This window comes from Nicotiana tomentosiformis, chromosome 1 (assembly GCF_000390325.3).
Source record: "Nicotiana tomentosiformis chromosome 1, ASM39032v3, whole genome shotgun sequence".
In the NCBI taxonomy this organism is placed as follows: Eukaryota; Viridiplantae; Streptophyta; class Magnoliopsida; order Solanales; family Solanaceae; genus Nicotiana; species Nicotiana tomentosiformis.
In genome coordinates this window covers 41990511-42008937 of record NC_090812.1, presented here as the reverse complement: position 1 = coordinate 42008937, position 18427 = coordinate 41990511, and the positions used below count along the sequence as shown (strand labels likewise).

The following is an 18427-nucleotide window of genomic DNA, read 5'->3' as shown; positions in this document are numbered from 1 at the left end:
GAAACGTCTAGGCCACTCCTCTCTACAGGGACAAACCAAAAATTTAGCGTTTAGACAATACCTGAGAAGTGTCGCTTGAGAAAAAAAATCTAAAAACAAAGCAAGTTCGGTAATTGATCTTAAAAGTTATAATGGGCATCCAAGACCATCAAAAGCATCTCTGAAGATTGGCTACCCTCTACTGGAAAACAAAAAATCTAGAGTAAGACAATACTTTGGGACTTGTTTTTTCTTTTTTGGACAAATCTGCAAACAGAAAGCCAATGGGGGTTGAGAGTTGAGACAAGAAAAAAAAAACCAACTCAATATTATATGATCTCTTTTATTCTTTGAAAGCTTTCTATAAAAATACCTTAGAAGCACACAAACTTTGCTCGCGCAAAACTAAACTTACAAAATTCACTCCCGGTGGACCAGTATAGTCCCAAAAATGACTCATAATTTATCCATTTCCAGGCACAGATGAAAAACAATAATAAACGGATGGGTTCTACAGGGATCCTGTTAAGTAAAAACAGTGCGGTCTCTAAATAGAAGACTGACTTGCATCACAATATAAGACTCCCGTTTTTTTTTTTAAGTTTCAATCAAAGATGCATGCCACAAAGATTAACTTTATTGTGATGCATGCCACCTCCTTAAGGTTAACTTTAAGGGAGAAAAACAAGGACCTCTGAGAAGGTATGAGAAAAAGAAATAAGTAGAGAACATACATAACAAAGATTAGGAGAGATACTTTTTACGTCCCACTACAGTCTACAAATTTTTACTATAAGGTAAATCCTAAGCTGCACAACCCATTAAAGGTTGCGGTCACAATCAAATGAGAAAGAAAAGGCAGAACAGGATATACGAAGCAAACAGCAGTTGGAGCATATGCTAGTTGGTTCCAATATCTGCTGAAACCTCACAAGCTAATAAGTGTTTCCTTACATATGTTCCTTTTCATCAGTCATGAATTCGTGCCAAGTGGTCTCAATATGCAGAGACCGTGATTCCACCATGTAAAAGTTTTCCAACAGCTGCCACACTCTCTAAAGTTTAAGCGATACATGCAATAAATCCATTACATTAATATTCAATACACAGCAAGCATTTATCCAGAAAGGAGCGGCGGTAAATCACCGCTTCAAGTTCTTGACCTCCGAATGGGAGACCTGCTGAAATTATGAAGGAAAAATGGGAACATGAGCTCTAACTATTACAAAAATTTATAGAGCCTAGCTAGCTTAAATAGTAGAAAAATAAAAATTTTGTCAGACACAAATCTACCTGTGATACCTTCCATACTCAGGACTCCTATATCGATCATATGACAGACCATTATATTTGTCGAAGGCAGGGCTATGAGAACGGCCATAATCAGGGCTAGGTCGACTCCTTTGATACATTGGGCTTGGTGACCTTCGATATGGACTATCCCCATGCCTGCCATAATCTCTTCTAGGGCTGCCATACCTGTCCCCCCTCTTGTCATCATCCCTCAAAGCATACTCTACAGAAACCACTCTGTTCAGGATCTTACTGCAAATGCAATAATCATTTCTTGTCAGGAGACAAGAAACAATAGCACAACATGGATGTGAAATTACAATGTAAGCAAATACAAAAAAAATGCACTGACAACCTCATGTGTGTACTCTCCAAGGCTTTTGTGGCATCTTCCTGATTTTCAAACTGCACAAATGCAAAAGTCCGCCATATGCGAACATTAAGGACCTCTCCGTACGGTTCAAAATGTCTTTCTATGTCACGCAACCTAGTGCGATTAGGGTCAAATTTAATGACAAACAGATTTTTTGTAGGTCTTTGGTTTGCTGCAACCTTGGAGCCATCATGAGGTCTACCACATTCACCCTGTCGAAACAAAGTTATAAAAGCATAGTTCTTTACATAGACTGTTGATTATAATATCAATCATGTTGCCTCTTGGAGAAGGTAATTCTAATGGGATGGCAGTTGCCACATTTGGGAAAGAAGAGTGCAATGAAATACCTTAGCCCATTCCACTGATAACCGACGTTTGTCATACCCAAATGGTATGTCGTCAAGACCACGGATGGCATCTGCGGCATCACGCTCATTCTCAAAGTAGACAAACGCAAACCATGTAATTGTAAAGACTCCATTATAAGGCCAAAGAAAAGCATGACAAGAAAGTCTGAAAATCTCATAAGTAGAGTGTACATCAGTTAAATCAAAGTTATAATCCCCTTTAGGAATTAAATAAAGTACAACACCTGCAAGTATGTGAAGGCCTGATGAAAGTAAGGAGGTAGAGAGGCCTTGCATGAACTAAATCATGATGATGATGAAGGCTAATTAAATGTTTAAATCCAAGATGTCAAGTCTGAGTCATTGCTAAGTATGCTTCACCAATTCACAGCACGATTCGGAATAAGGAGGCATGGCATGATAAGAATTCATTGATCCGCTTATCACTAGTGGTAGGCATGGCATGAAGAACAGACAAATCCCATCATAGCCATTCTTGAAAAATGGCAACATGGGCAGTGAAGTAGGTGAATGACGGAAGATCAGTCAAAGAAATGCAGAACAATTCCATCATTGAGAAGGAGAGCAGGAAGACAGATAGGTGGCCTAGCAATAGAAGTTTTTGCAAGTGTCGAGCCATGATAGAAGCTCTTTTTCCTTGGGAGACATTCCTGCGTCAAAATAAACACATAAAATGGAGATCTTCTCCAAATGAATTTCACATTTGGCTCCCCGCCATGTCCTACCATGTCATGTGCACACATACATAGCTAAAACAAACTAGCTAAGTAGCAAAGCAATATATTTAACCAACAAAATCACCATCATAGTATCCAAAACGGAAAAAAAGCCAGTAGTCATAAGCTGAGAAGAGAGAATCAACATGATATTATTGATATAAAAATATTAATCAACAAACCCGACAGCGCTCATCCCAAGCTAATTGGGGTCAGCTACGTGTGGGAAACAGAAAAATCATCATAATTAGACTATTTTTACAGGTCTGGACCAACCCACTCCTTTGCCGCGATTTGAAGAGGCTACGTGTAGCTAAAAGAGCAAACCTTAATAGCTCCATGAAGATCAGCACTAACAAAAATTTAAAAACACACCTACTGACATTAAAGAATTATGTAATTCGAACAACTGAAGATACAACCACCTACTGGGTTTTAACTTGCAATATAATTCCACGAATAAAGCCATTAGGATCTTTTTTTCTTTCCAATATATCTGTGTCTATCATCTTTGTTATTCATTTCAGCATCAAGAATGCATAGTACAATAATAAAACTAACTAAACCAACAGAAAATACGAAAGAGAAAACAAAAGGGATACCATTTTTCATGTCAACACGCTCGATCCTTCCATACTTGGAGAACAATCGTTCCAGTTCTGATTGACGTGTATCATACCCAAAGTTCCCCACGAATATAGGCCTCATATTCGACTCCTTGCTATTCTTTACCTGAAACACATCATTAACAACGCCATCAAATGATTACAAGTACACTTCTCTACTGCTTAACTACATGCCAATTGCAAACTATATGAATTCTATGTAGCAATTAGGGGAATATAAAAGATTTACCAGAAAAACCCTAGAACCCAATGAAAGCATTTGTCTTGTAAGTTCTAAAAGGGAACAGGATCAGCTCAAATAGGTACTTTTGCTCCGAATATTACCTGATTTGGGCCCGTTTCCAATCTGCTTCGTTTGCAATACCATACGGAAGTACAATTAGATACCTGTTTACTCTTTGCTCGGCGATTAATAAATTTTTACTTGTCTGGACAAAAATACTCCTATGCTAGTCATAGGTGCTGTATAAATATTAAGAACATGATATTCTTTTCATAAATATTATATAAATATTAAGACAAAGTGTCTTGTATTTGCATCTTCTGTTGTTAAACTTTAGGACATCATATCCTTAACTTTATATGTGCAGTATAAAGTACATGGTGTTCTTAACTTCATGCGTGCAGTATAAATGTTAAGGACATAATGTCTTTAACTTGTATTTGCACCTTCTGTTGTTAAATTTTAGGATCTCATGGCCTTAACTTCATATGTGCGGTGTAAATATTAAGGACATGATGTCCTTAACTTCATGTGTGTAGTGTAAATGTTAAGGACATAGTGTCCTTAACTTTATAAGTATAGTGTAAATATTAAGGACATGTTGTCCTTAACTTTATGAATACCGTATAAATATTAAGGACAAAGTATCATCTATTTGTATTTTCTGTTGTTAAATTTTAGGACATCATGTCCTTAACTTCATATGTGCAGTGTAAATATTAAGAACATGGCGTCCTTAACTTCATGTGCGCAGTGTAAATGTTAAGGACATAATGTCCTTAACTTGTATTTGCACCTTCTATTGTTGAACTTTAGGATCTCGTGGCCTTAACTTTATATGTGCGGTGTAAATATTAAGGATATAGTATCCTTAACTTTATGAGTGCTGTGTAAATATTAAGGACATGGTGTCCTTAACTTCATGAATATTGCGTAAATATTAAGGACAAAATGTCCTGTATTTGCACCTTCCGTTATTAAACTTTAGGACATCATGTCCTTAACTTCATATGTGGAGTGTAAATGTTAAGGACATCATGTCCTTAATATTTACACAACACTCATAAAAAAGGGGTAACAACGTCTTTTTGTATTAATTTTAATAGAATAATGACTATTTTTTATCATTTAAAATATTGGATAAAAACTAAATATCATATTAAAAAATGGCTATCCCAAGCCATATCTACAACGGGGGTCAAAGCCCAGTTCATTGTGATGTTGTTTTTTCGGGCTGGCTGGATGAGGCCCAGATTCCTTTTTGTTTTGGAGTATTGATTTAGTTTAAGCAGTTGGATGAGCAGCTATTTGGGTTAATTCTTCTTTAAAAAATTAATTATTCCATTCTGAATTTAAGTTTTCGAGTTTCATATTTGTCCTAAATTATCCTAAAGTTAAGATTTTTAGTTTAAAATTTCAGGACAAAATAAGTGTTAGCTAATCTTTAAATAATATCTATGAGAATGGCTATTTGTGCACTTGCTCCGATTTTGTATCAGTGTTTAATTTTTCACTTCGTTTAAATAATTTTTGCAAAAATAGCTATGGGTCAGAATTTGGCCACATGTCACGCGTTTTGATCGATGGGAAACTTCCTTGCTTGCACAAGTCCAATTTTTTGTGGCGCCCTAGTGAGAAACCCTCTTGCCTTGCCTCGTCAAGCATTTTCTTGCCCCGTCTTATTCAACTGTCATTTTTTTATTTTTAAATTCTGATGTACCTATTATGAAATTGACTAATTTTGCTAGTAGTTTTTTCGGACAATTAGTTTATCATAGGAATACCATTTAAAGCTTGGACAAATTTTAACAGTCTTGCTTAAGGCTGTCCAACAGGACGGGCCGTCCCGTCCCGTCCCACTTAATTCTAAACGGGATGGGCTCATATTAAACGGGACACGGGATGGGATGGGATGGCCATTTCGTCCTGTTTGTCCCGTCCCGTTTCGTCTCGTCCCGTCCCGTCCCGTCCCGCCTGTCTCGTCTCGTCTCGTCCCGTACTGTCCCGTCCCGCTTGCCCCGCGTCGTATTTTTTTGTGTGCATTATATACAAGAAACTTATAATCCTGCTTTTCAAGGTTTTCCTAAGACCACGATTAGAAATGATGTTTTCAAATTTCAAACCGAATATCTTCAGTATATTCATTGTGTATTTTTTTACTTAGATTGTAAAGTGTCTATCACATCTGATATAGGTCGTAGTCCTAATAGTTGTGATTATTTAACTGTTACGTGTCATTGGGTTGATCATCATTGGAACATGCAAAAACGTATTATTGGTTATAAATTTGTTGATTCAAAACACACTGGAGCATATATTGCAACTACTGTTCTACGAATTGTTGATTTTTATGGACTCATTGATAAAGTTTTAACTATCACATTAGATAATGCTTCTGTTAAGTGCTAACACAACTGCAACAACTAGCTTAATGAAATGATTGCAAAATTAATCCAACTTATGCACCAGCCATTAATGAAATTATTACAAAATTTAAAAAGTATTTTTTTCCCTATTCCCCAAGTTTATTTAATTTCTACTATACTTAACCCATCTTTAAAATTAAGAGGTGCAAATGGACTTGTTCGTAAAATTTATGAGGAATTTAGCAATTCAAGAAAATTCCAACCATCTCTTGGAGACTGCCAAACTAACATATATTCTTATATTAGATCAATGTTTGATAAATATAAATCTATGGAAACAACAGATGGTGAAACTAGGGAAGAAGAAGAATACAATTAGATACTTAGTACTGGGAGCTATGACAGCATGGAACTCATGGAACATCAATCAACATTGTCAATTCCAGAACAATGTCCGAGAGAAATTATAGATAAGTTACAACGAAATTATATATGAGCTTACAAATATTAGTATGATAATTTGTAATTGGCTACTAAGAGGCCTAGTTCAAATAGAACCCTTCCTAGAAGGTGGCTGCGTAGATTATGTGCTCTTCAAAAGAATTATATTTTCATGTGAGATTTGAAAGTTCTATTAATAAAATAAAAGGCTCTAAGCGTTGAATTTTTTTATGAATTGTCTTACACTCTTACTTAGTTACTTAATGGCTTGAAATTATATTAAATAAATTATAACTCTATTATAAATTTATAATTACTAAAATATTTCATTACAAGTCTTTTGTTTTAATATTTTATAATTCTTTACTTAGTTTTCTAATTTTTGTTTAATTTTTAAGTTTATTAAATAAGTCAAAAAATTAGTTGTTGCAAACTTTAAAAACTTAGTCATTGTCAAAAGAATAGCCGTTGCCAAACTCAATGCTTAAATAATTTTTTTTTTAAAAACGGCACTTAAGGCCCGCGAACCCGTCCAATCCCATCCCGTTTGTTAGCGGGACGGGATGGGCCTACCGTTTAGTCCCGTCCTGTTTCATCCCGTCCTGCCACCGTTCCGGCTAAATGTCGTCCCGTCCCGCCCCGTTAATTTTGTCCCGTCCCGTCCCGTTGAATAGCCATCTTGCTATTAAATCTACGATAAAAGCTTATGGAACTGAATGTTAGAATTATTTTATCATACATATTGAACAATTAATTTAACATGCGTATGTAACATTGTTTGCCAATCATAACTTGCCTACGGCAGTGACTTGAGTCACATACACACGTTTTGATATGAGATAAAATAAAAAAAAATGTTTTGTATCAAGTAGAAAAACATAGTCCGAGCCGCTTAAATAAAACAGAAAGATTGTAAACATAACTACGATAGGTGAATGTATTTGAGCTATGGACCTCATCTTTATTACTCCTATTTCAAAAACTTTACTTTAAAATGATAAAGTAAACTAATGATTTGATTTCAAGAAGACTAATTAAGTAGGCATTTTTTTGTTTTTAAGTCATGATTTGACATTACAAGTTAAACTATATGAGTGGATTTAAGATATGAAATATATTCATTATTATTATTATTTTCAGTTCGAACTATAAATAACTGTTTAAATGAACTCCAAATTTTGAATTAACATCTATCCAAATATCTGTCAAGTTGCAGTGGACTTGTAAAACTCGAGATTGTAAATATGCTCACGTTTAAATTTTTAATAATTACTAAAAAAGTATTTCAAAATATATTAAACCTAGATATTTAATGTAGGTATTCTTATATGTTCGATGCAGTCATTGTATATTTAGTTGGATAAATTTTGCATTTTGATGAGCATTTGACTCTTTTTAACAATTCTTCTTTCCTAACCACTAAAGCCGTATTGGTCTATCATTTTCACTTTCTCACTCGAGAAAAAATTGCAAGCTATGTTTGTCCTTAACTTTTTGTCTTTCACTTGCACATCACATCGACAGAAAAAACTTTGCTCTATTAGTTTTCAAATACACAAAAAACAACATAATCTTTTCAAACAAAAAGAACGAATTAACCCAAATAGCCGTCCAACCGATCGCTTAAACTAAAAATAGTCGGTTGTGATATAATATATGTAAAATTTATATATTATATATGTATAATCAATATATAAATTATGTATATGATTAGAAAAAAGTAAACAATAAATATGAACGGCTATTATGACAAACATAATAATTAGTCTAGGTTTATTATTCAGCTATATATAGCTACTTCACCATTATTTTATAATTATGCTGACGTTCAAAGAATTTTGTTTGGTAAAATTAATGCTAAAACCACATATTCAAGGTATACTCTATTAATATATTACTATCATATCACTAGAATATGCCATGATACGGTTTTCCATAAGGAAGTTTCCTAGAAAGTGGACGAAATTTGAAAACTTGAGAAAAAAGTTTTGAAATCATGAACTTGTACTAGTCAGTCTCATCTGCTGACAACATCTTTTTTTTCTTTCCTTCCAAAATTGATGGATAAAGAAACGAATTAATTGTCTCTTTTTCCCTTTGTCTTAACAAAACAACGAAGAGAGTCAAAAAGTCATCTTCTTGAATGGTTTTCTTATTCATTCCTCTCTTTCCCTTTTTTTCTAACCTAATAACAACTTTCTAATGTTGAACAATTCTTGGTGATGCTGTCCCACCATAATCCTTGAATTATCATTGAATCGTGGACAGCACTACTAATTAGCATAAAGTCCAAGAGTTGTTCATTCTCTTAAGGGGAAAAGAAAAAGAGAAGCCAAAAATAGTACTAGTAATTTGTATGAAAGCATACTTTTGGAATTGATTGATGAAAATCAATATAAATGGCTTGTTTCCTTTTTCCTAAATAATATTTATAAATATCATTTATTCTCGCTGTTGACTTGACTGGAACCTAAAATCTTATAAACTACTCGCAAGAGGAATGTATAATATACTTACAAAGGAATATAAGGAAAAACACATATTGAACGCTTGGTACAGATTAGTACTCTTTTAGTTTCATTTTATATGTTTTAGTTTAACCGAGCACGAATTTAAGAATTTAAAGAGAACTTTGTGATTTTGAAATAAAGTTGTGCATTACGTACTAAAAATATTCTTTGAATCTTGTGATTTTATATATATCATGTCATTCTTATAAGAAAGTAACATCAAGGGTAAAAGTACACAAACATCACAATTTAAGATGTACTGCTCCTTCCGTTTCAATTTAGATGAGGTAGTTTGATTTGGTACAGAGTTTAAGGAAAAAAAAGACTTTTGAAACTTGTGGTTTTAAAAATTTAAGGGGTAAAAGATTTGTGGGGCCATGACATTTGTGTGTTTATAAAAGTTTCTCATTAATGATAAAATAAGTAAAATAAAGAGTTTAAAATTGAATAATTTCTAAATTTAAAAATATGTAATTTATTTTGAAACAGACTAAAAAAGAAAGTATTTTATCTGATTTGAAACGGAGGGAGTATATATTAAAAGAATTGCACTATTCATTTTGAATTAGACTAAAAAAGAAATCTTAGAAAATTGCGTTCCAATTTTATTTTCTAGGTTCACTGTCAACCTAAATAGTTTTACGAGTAAAGATAAAAAATACATCGGGAACAAAATTATAAACAAGATTAGTGCGTATGTATACTCTATACATTAAAGATTCTGTTTACGCGTACGGCTGTCTACTTGTCCCCAGCCCCAACTACTACCTTATAAAAGTCAAACTCCAATTAAGGACATTATGGTAAATCCAACTATTATCCAGTTTGATTTTGAATATATGTTTTTTTCTCCTGTAACTGTATCCAAATCTGTATCCAAGTACTTTACTTTTGGTAGTCTCCAAAGCAAAAGCAGTTATCTCAGTCGTAAGTGTTCTTCAGTCTTTCTTTCTTTTCACTGGAAAGAGAAAAATAATCAATTGAATACTTTTGCAAGCAAGAAAATTTTGAGCCGTCTGTTTCCAAGAATTTTCTTCCTCTGTATAATACTATGTCCGATCTGTCAGTTACTTTGTCTCAAAGCCACTGCTTTTGTTCCTTATAAGAGGTACAACATTTCCCAACTCATTGTTATTCCTTGTCCCTTTTGCTAGCAGTTGCTAAAGCTTCAATCTTTTTCATTGTATTTGTGGGTACATGATTTATTTTGATTCTTTTTTATAAGACTGCTATTCTTGTCTTATTTGTAAAGTTGTTTGCGTTGCATGGTTTCAGTTTTCTTTTAGTACTGCATAGCAGTTTCTGCTGTTGTTTTCCTCCATTTCTTAGTTTTACTTGTTTGAGGCTTAATGCTGGTTGCCTGCCCTGCTTTGCTTTGCTTTTATCTGTGATTTTTTCTGGTCTGATAGGTGTGTCATAAAAGCTGTCAATTATTACTTGATAGAGTTGTAGTTGGAGATTTGCTTCTTTTTGTCTCTTATATCTTTTTTTTTTTTTAAAACTCAAAACCAACAGTTTCATTAAACTGAATCAACGACCAACTAGTTTACAGTAAAACTAGGAGGTACTCCCAATAGAAAGGACTAGCACAATTTATAGACTCTCTTGCCAAGCAATGGACAATTAGATTTGCTTGCCTCTTAGCCCAAACCAGAGAATCTTTAGGATTTCTCTTTAACAAGAAACAACAATGTTTAACAGAACTCAGAACTCTGTAAAATCTTCACTTGAGGAATTATTTAGAAAGCACAATTTCCTGGGCATCACATTCAACTATACTTGGGCCATCAAACAACCAGTTTTGTAAATTACCCCTTATTCAATCTTCATCTTTTCCCCACCTGTTATTTGGTTTGGGATAAGTCTAAATATTTTCTTTTCACTCTCAATTATTTGCTTAACTTTTATGGTTCCATGGTTGCACACTAAAATACTAGTACTTCTTCACTCAAAACTGTTATTTCTTGTATCTTTTTTCAGGGAATGAGATGATTGAGGATAATTTCTCTGGAATTTAAGTTAGATTGGGGATTTCGTGATGGAAGAAAAACCATTCCCTGCATGGTCCTGGTCTGTCGATCAGTGTCTGAAAGAGTACCAAGTAAAATTAGAGAAGGGTCTAAGCACTTATGAGGTGGAGAAGAGGCGAGAAAGATATGGTTTGAATGAGCTTGAGAAAGAAAAGGGGAAGCCTTTGTGGAGGCTTGTTTTGGAGCAGTTTGATGATATGCTTATTAAGATCCTCCTTGGTGCAGCCTTCATCTCATTCGTTGTAGCTTATCTGCATCAGGATGAGACTGGAGATTCAGGGTTCAAGGCCTATGTAGAACCCTTTGTAATCCTCTTGATCTTAGTAATCAATGCAATTGTCGGAGTTTGGCAAGAAAGCAATGCTGAGAAAGCACTGGAAGCATTAAAAGAGATGCAAGGTGAGTCTGCTAAGGTATTCAGAGATGGATATTTAGTACCAGATTTACCAGCAAGGGAGCTTGTCCCAGGGGATATCGTGGATCTGCGAGTTGGTGACAAAGTGCCAGCTGATATGAGAGTTGCCACTTTAAAATCCTCAACCCTAAGGGTTGAGCAAAGTTCTTTGACAGGGGAGTCGATGCCTGTTACTAGAAGCATCGATTCCCTTCCTATGGATGATTGTGAATTGCAGGCCAAAGAGAACATGGTTTTTGCTGGAACTACAGTCGTGAACGGTAGCTGCATCTGCATTGTTGTGGACACGGGGATGTGCACAGAAATTGGTAAGATCCAAAGACAAATCCATGATGCATCAATGGAAGAGAGCGACACCCCTTTGAAGAAGAAACTTGATGAATTCGGTAATAGGCTTACATCTGCTATTGGCATTGTTTGCCTAGTCGTGTGGGCAATCAATTACAAATATTTCCTTACTTGGAAGGTTGTGGATGGATGGCCTTCAGATATCCGTTTCTCATTTGAGAAATGCGCTTATTATTTCAAGATAGCTGTTGCTCTTGCAGTGGCTGCAATTCCTGAAGGTCTCCCTGCTGTAATTACTACTTGCTTAGCTCTGGGTACAAGGAAAATGGCACAAAAGAACGCAATAGTGCGGAAACTTCCAAGTGTGGAAACCTTAGGATGCACAACTGTGATTTGTTCAGATAAAACAGGAACCTTGACTACCAATCAGATGTCTGTGACAGAGTTCTTTACATTGGGAGGTAAAACTACAGCCTGGCGAACTTTTGGCGTCGAAGGGACTACGTATGATCCTAAGGATGGGAGAATAATTGACTGGAATTGTTACAATATGGATGCTAACTTGCTAGTTATGGCTGAAATATGTGCAATCTGCAATGATGCTGGGGTCTTCTGCGATGGTCGTCTGTTCAAAACAACTGGATTGCCTACTGAGGCAGCTCTTAAAGTTTTGGTGGAAAAGATGGGAGTACCAGATAGCAAAGCGAGAAGCAAGATCCACAATGCAAAGATTGTATCTAGCTATTTGATTGATCGCAACACCGTTAAATTAGGTGACCATAACTTTACTTCATTCATCAATCTAGTTGCTACTATTTCAAACCAGTTTTTTTTTTTTTAAAATAATAATAATAATAATTATTATTATTTAAATATAGGATGCTGTGAATGGTGGATGAAAAGATCAAAAAGGGTTGCAACCTTGGAATTTGATCGTGTTCGCAAATCCATGGGTGTTATTGTGCGGGAGCCGAATGGGAGCAATCGACTACTTGTCAAGGTTATCTCATGTCATTTATGGTACATAAATTGTAGTGAAATCAGTGTAATCACATGTTTTTTATTTGTATCACTAGACTCCGAACTACAGTAGAACTAGAGATAATTGGTCTCTAAAATATTTTCTTTATTTGACTGTTGGCTTCGATATACTCAGCTTGCCAGAAAAGTTCTTATTTTTATCTTGTTGATGTGCTGTAGGCTGTACATGCCCAGAAAAATTTCAATTAGCAAGAGACTGAGTCTGCATTATCTTCAATGTTTATTAATGTTCTTCAGTTTCCAAAAGTGGCAAAATGGGTATCAACAGTTTGAAGTGTTATCTGTTCTTTCTGCAAAAGATGCTTCTGCGGAGTTTAGTTCCATAGAAATGTCATTCACTTTAGGAAATGCCTAGCTTTTCTCTGTTGATGTTGAATGATCACTTGTTCACAAGTTTAGCTTGGTAATCTGTGCACGTCTGATTAAAACTTGTTTTGTCTAGGGTGCTGTTGAGAGTTTGCTAGAACGTAGTACATATGTTCAACTTGCAGATGGATCAACTGTTCCCATTGACGAGTCCTGTCGGCAACTATTGTTGTTGAGACACTTGCAGATGAGTTCAAAGGGTTTGCGCTGCTTGGGCTTGGCATATAAAGATGATTTGGGGGAGCTTTCAGGATATTATGCCGAGAGTCATCCTGCCCATAAGAAGCTGCTTGATCCATCCTGCTACTCCTCCATAGAAAGTGATCTAGTTTTTGTAGGAGTTGTTGGTCTAAGGGTGAGTACTTTTAAGTTTACATGAATAATAAATCACTAACTAGAGAACCTTCTTTTCTTAATAGTTCGAGTAAATGAATGAAATGCAGGACCCCCCACGTGAGGAAGTTCACAAGGCAGTAAATGACTGCAGAAGGGCTGGGATCAAAATCATGGTCATAACTGGAGATAATAAATCCACTGCTGAGGCTGTTTGCAGGGAAATTCAGTTATTTTCTGATGGCGAGAATCTTAGAGGGAGTAGTTTTACCGGCAAAGAATTCATGGCACTTTCCTCTCAGCAGCAAATTGAGATATTGTCAAAAGATGGAGGCAAGGTCTTTTCTCGTGCTGAACCCAGGCACAAACAAGAAATTGTAAGGATGCTGAAGGATATGGGTGAAGTTGTTGCAATGACTGGAGATGGCGTCAATGATGCACCTGCACTAAAACTTGCTGACATTGGAATAGCCATGGGCATCACAGGAACTGAGGTGAAATAAGCTTCTTTTTTTTGTGTGTAGTTGTTGCAACTCATTTTCTGAATTGTTGCATTAATGCTCTCAGTGCAATTATTTGACCGTTGACTACCTAAAATACACTTGGAATAGTAAAGTACTGAGGTCTTCTGAGGGATTGCCGTCATGCTATGACTCTAAGTTTATCATCTAAATCTTCAGAAGTTACCATGATTGTGCACCCTGCATGTGAAGTTTTCCTAAATATGTTAACTTATTGGTCATTGTATTAATTAGCTGATCAGAGAATAATATGTTTAGGTTGCAAAAGAAGCCTCTGATATGGTTCTGGCAGATGACAATTTCAGTACTATAGTCTCTGCTGTTGCAGAGGGACGTTCGATCTACAATAACATGAAGGCCTTCATCAGGTTAGTCTTGTGATTTTGGTAGTGAGTATTTGATTATTCCTAGATTAATCATGCTTTTTTCTTCCTTAATTTCATCTTTATTATTCTTTGGTGCAGATATATGATATCATCTAACGTTGGTGAGGTCATCTCCATTTTCTTGACTGCTGCTTTGGGCATACCAGAATGTTTGATACCCGTGCAGTTGCTCTGGGTAAATTTGGTAACAGATGGCCCACCTGCTACAGCTCTCGGATTTAACCCTGCTGATGTTGACATAATGCAGAAACCACCTAGGAAGAGCAATGATGCTCTAATAAACTCCTGGGTTTTCTTCCGCTATATGGTATCACTATTTCTTCCAATTTCCCCTCTAAGTTCTATTAGTTACTTCTTCATTTTTCTCCAATAGGTAGAAATGAATCTGCTTTATTTCTTTCAGTTTTGTCCCTAAGTTTTTTTACACTTTATTATTCTCCAATAAGTAGGTGAAGAAAGTACTAGTGATTGAGAAGGCCTAATTTGACTAGAAGTATCAACGGCACAGGCTGTGCGTGCTGCAACATTTTCCTGGCCATGTGGTTCACCCCTGTTATACTATATAAAAAATCAGCTCTACCATTCAGCTTATATATTCTCCAAAATAACAGTGCAATCAAGGAAAATATGTTTATCCATCTAGATCACTTCTCTGGAAAAGTAACAACTGTTATAAGCTGCTTAATAAAAGAAGTGGATACACCAAAGAGAGAAATGGGATGCTCTGTTATCTAAGCAACCAACTATAACTTTTTATCACATGTTCATCTGATCTTAAATATATTGAGTAAACTTATCGATAAGCTAAGCTGCAATTTACATTCTGGTTTCTGTGATATTTTCAGGTCATTGGTTCTTATGTGGGCATTGCAACTGTTGGCATATTTATAGTGTGGTATACTCAGGCTTCTTTCCTTGGTATTGATCTTGTGAGTGATGGCCACACACTAGTTGAACTATCACAGCTTCGCAACTGGGGTGAATGCTCCGCATGGCCAAATTTCACTGTGAGTCCGTTCATGGCTGGTAACCGCCTGATTACTTTTTCACACCCTTGTGACTACTTTACTGTTGGTAAAGTGAAGGCCATGACTTTGTCACTCTCTGTCCTGGTGGCAATCGAGATGTTTAATTCTCTCAATGCTCTCTCTGAAGACAACAGCTTGATCAAAATGCCACCTTGGAGAAACCCTTGGCTTCTTGTTGCAATGTCAATCTCGTTTGGCCTGCATTGCCTGATACTCTATATTCCTTTCCTAGCAGATATATTTGGTATTGTCCCACTGAGCCTAAATGAATGGCTTCTAGTCATCTTGCTTTCTGCCCCTGTTATTCTTATTGACGAAGTCCTCAAATTTGTGGGGAGGAGAAGAAGATGGAGAACTAAACTAAAAGCTGCATAATGTATTCATCTCGGAAATGCTCGATTTTATTGATTAAAGGATGTTTGCTTTGAGCTGATGTGCAAGTTAGGTGGGTATTAAATGTATATTGTTCGGAAACTCAAAATCTTTTTAGGGGTAAAATATGTTTAGGAACTCTGCTAGCTATATAGCCTTTGATCACATGCATTGGGTGGTCTTTTTTATCAAAAAATTCAAAGTCTCTGAAGCAAAACCTGGTGTTTTTTTCCCCTGATCCTTTCTAAGAGGGTTTCATGTATCACAGATTCTAGTTTGTATTATTCATTTATTATTGACTCTGCCATCTTGCAGTAGATGAACTTAAGGCGACCTTTTCTGGCGTGTGCTTGAAATTATGCATCTCCTCACCCAAAGCTATTGTTGTTTCCCTATTCTTTTCTTCCCTCTTTTGGAAAGAGAGAGCTGTACATTTCAAAGCCTTACAATCCCCTAATTTTCAGAAACATGTATAGCTTAAAATGTTAACCAAGTTTTAGTTACATTAGGTTTTGCGTAATTTGAGTAGGTGGAGCAGGAATCACTTGTTGCTCTAGACATAACAGGAATGAGAAATGTAGGTCCAAAAACTATACAGGTTATCACCAAAAAATTTATTCAACAATAGAATCCAAATTAATATCAATGGTGCTTTCATCAAACTTTAATATAGTCGTGACTAAATCAAGCAGTGCATATATCTCATTTGATTTGTGGTGGGATTTGTCCTCTACTATAAACTTATGAATATCACCTCCCTCCTCAATGAAGCTGTACCCTGCTGCTTTTGTAATCTGGGAGGACTTCATCAGTTTCCTTAACCTTGCAACACCATCCCATCGGCCAGCTCTTGCATAGATGTTTGAGAGAATAACATAATTTCCAGGATTCCACGGCTCCAACACAGAAAGGAACTCGGCTGCTTTCTCAGCCAGTTCAACATTCCCATGGAAGCTGCAGGCTCCAAGCAAAGTTCCCCATATAACCGAATCTGGTCTCATTGGCATACTCTGTATGAGATCATAAGCTTCCTGCAGTTTCCCAGCCCGGCCTAAGAGATCAACCATACAGCCATAATGTTCCAACTTTGGAGCTATGGAGAATCTTTGCTCCATCAAACTGAGGAGTTCCCAGCCCTTTGCTACCATGCCTCCATGTGTGCATGCTAAGATTGCTCCTACAAATGTTACATCATCAGGTGCATTTCCTTCTCCCTGTATCAACAGTAGCACAATCATATAAATTCCCACTATCAAAGCTCATTCTTGCTTGCTGTAATTGGATGTTCAAAGAACTTAAGATAATATTTGCAAAGGCTTACCAGCATTTGGTCGAAAAGCTTAAGAGCTTCATCGCCTTTTCCATGGACAGCTAACCCCATGATCATGGTATTCCAAGAACACAAGTTCCTCCTCCTACCAATCTCGTGAAAGAGTTGCATTGCCCTATCAATTCTACCACATTTCATATACATTTCAACCACAGCATTGCAGACAAACATATTCTTAAAGTATCCATTTGCTCTTGCATAAGCTTCAATTTTCTCCCCAACCTCCAACGCTCCAAGATTTGCACAAGCTGGTAGCACACTAGCAATTGTGACTTCATTAGGCTTTACCCCTCTATCTCTCTCCATTTCCTTGTAGACAGCTAGTGCATTTGCATACTTCCCGTTTTGCGAATAGCCTGAGATCATTGCAGTCCAGGAAATCACATTCCTTGAAGGCATTGCTGAAAACAATTTGAAAGCTTCTTCCACATTTCCATTCTTGGCATACCCTGCAATCAAAGAATTCCAAGTGGGCACATCCTTCATTTCCATCTCATCGAAGAGCTTCCGCGCGGCAGGCAACAGACCCATTTTAGCATACATGTCAACTAATGCAGTTAAGGCGTAAATGTCAAATTTGAAACCCCATTTGACGAAATGGACATGGAACATTTGGCCTTGTATGGGGCTGGAACGGTTGGTGCATGCGGCGAAGAGGAAAGTGAAGGAGTGTGGATTAGGGGAGCAGCCTTGCCGGCGCATCTGGATATAGAGAGAAAAACACTGGCTGGGAAGGCCATGGGAAGAATAGGCTTGAATGAGCTTGTTGTAGAGGAAGACAGCTGGTCTAGGAATATTATCGAACACTTTGTGGGCGTACGGGATATTTGGGATTTCAATAAGCTTAGTGATCAAGAATTGGGTGAAGTCAATGCCATTTCGTAGAGTGTGGGCGTGTATTTGTTTCAGTTGGTTCATAAGAAATGAATGATGCGTCAATGCACCATGCAAAATCTTCTTATTTTTTTTTATTACCAAGAAATTTCCGAAGACCAACTCGCACGATTTTGAAACTAAACTAATTATGCAAAAATCTACCTTAGAAGAGATTTAAATGGTGTTAAAAGTTGCATATATCGGAGATTCCAAATAACTGCAGTTTCATGCTTGGATTTCACGCCTCCTAAGTGCAACTTAGTACATAAAAATATAGCTAAATTATACTACTATATATTAAATTATGTGGCATTGGAAACGCTTTCTTTAATTTTTTTCAGATGGGAGAGAGGTGGTGGTAAATTGACTTTTGATACAACAACATCATCTCAATCTCGGGATCGCGAATCCTTGCTAAACATATCACTCCATTTAATCCGTAATTTGTATTGTGAAGATTCATCGTTAATTGACGGTCACTTCCTCTATCCGGACATGGGACCGAACATGTGAGCAAGTTTATATAGGTGGCATAGGGAGTTG

The 18427-nt window shown here is 36.3% G+C and overlaps 3 protein-coding genes across 13 annotated transcripts; 1 reads left to right on the top strand and 2 right to left on the bottom strand.

Moving 5' to 3' along the window:
- Positions 1-682: 682 nt before the first annotated feature.
- On the bottom strand, positions 683-3790 carry LOC104095856 (serine/arginine-rich splicing factor RS31-like). Of its 7 annotated transcripts, none has more exons than XM_070181849.1 (6): positions 3683-3790; positions 3335-3464; positions 1996-2666; positions 1628-1857; positions 1273-1524; positions 683-1160 (listed from the first exon to the last, which is right to left on the bottom strand). In XM_070181849.1, exons 3-6 carry the CDS (start codon positions 2290-2292, stop codon positions 1130-1132), a joined length of 810 nt encoding a protein of 269 aa, XP_070037950.1. In that variant the 5' UTR covers positions 2293-2666; positions 3335-3464; positions 3683-3790; the 3' UTR covers positions 683-1129. The 7 variants fall into 7 exon arrangements, with proteins under 7 accessions (XP_070037950.1, XP_033511906.1, XP_033511907.1 ...); XM_033656015.2 differs by having other exon boundaries at positions 683-1157; positions 3588-3756; XM_033656016.2 differs by having other exon boundaries at positions 1282-1524; positions 3588-3756.
- A 5951-nt stretch (positions 3791-9741) lies between these two features.
- Positions 9742-16011, top strand: LOC104095858 (calcium-transporting ATPase, endoplasmic reticulum-type). Of its 5 annotated transcripts, none has more exons than XM_009602089.4 (8): positions 9742-9825; positions 10879-12404; positions 12510-12631; positions 13115-13393; positions 13482-13865; positions 14151-14260; positions 14357-14585; positions 15124-16011. In XM_009602089.4, the coding sequence occupies exons 2-8, from the start codon at positions 10937-10939 to the stop codon at positions 15679-15681; spliced, it is 3150 nt and encodes a 1049-aa protein (XP_009600384.1). In that variant the 5' UTR covers positions 9742-9825; positions 10879-10936; the 3' UTR covers positions 15682-16011. The 5 variants fall into 5 exon arrangements, with proteins under 5 accessions (XP_009600384.1, XP_009600380.1, XP_009600382.1 ...); XM_009602085.4 differs by having other exon boundaries at positions 9771-10006; XM_009602087.4 differs by lacking the exon at positions 9742-9825 and adding an exon at positions 10017-10087.
- A 262-nt stretch (positions 16012-16273) lies between these two features.
- LOC104095857 (pentatricopeptide repeat-containing protein At5g08510) lies at positions 16274-18387 on the bottom strand. Its single transcript, XM_009602084.4, has 2 exons — positions 17000-18387; positions 16274-16892 (listed from the first exon to the last, which is right to left on the bottom strand). Exons 1-2 carry the CDS (start codon positions 17924-17926, stop codon positions 16293-16295), a joined length of 1527 nt encoding a protein of 508 aa, XP_009600379.1. The 5' UTR covers positions 17927-18387; the 3' UTR covers positions 16274-16292.
- Between the last annotated feature and the right edge of the window lie 40 nt (positions 18388-18427).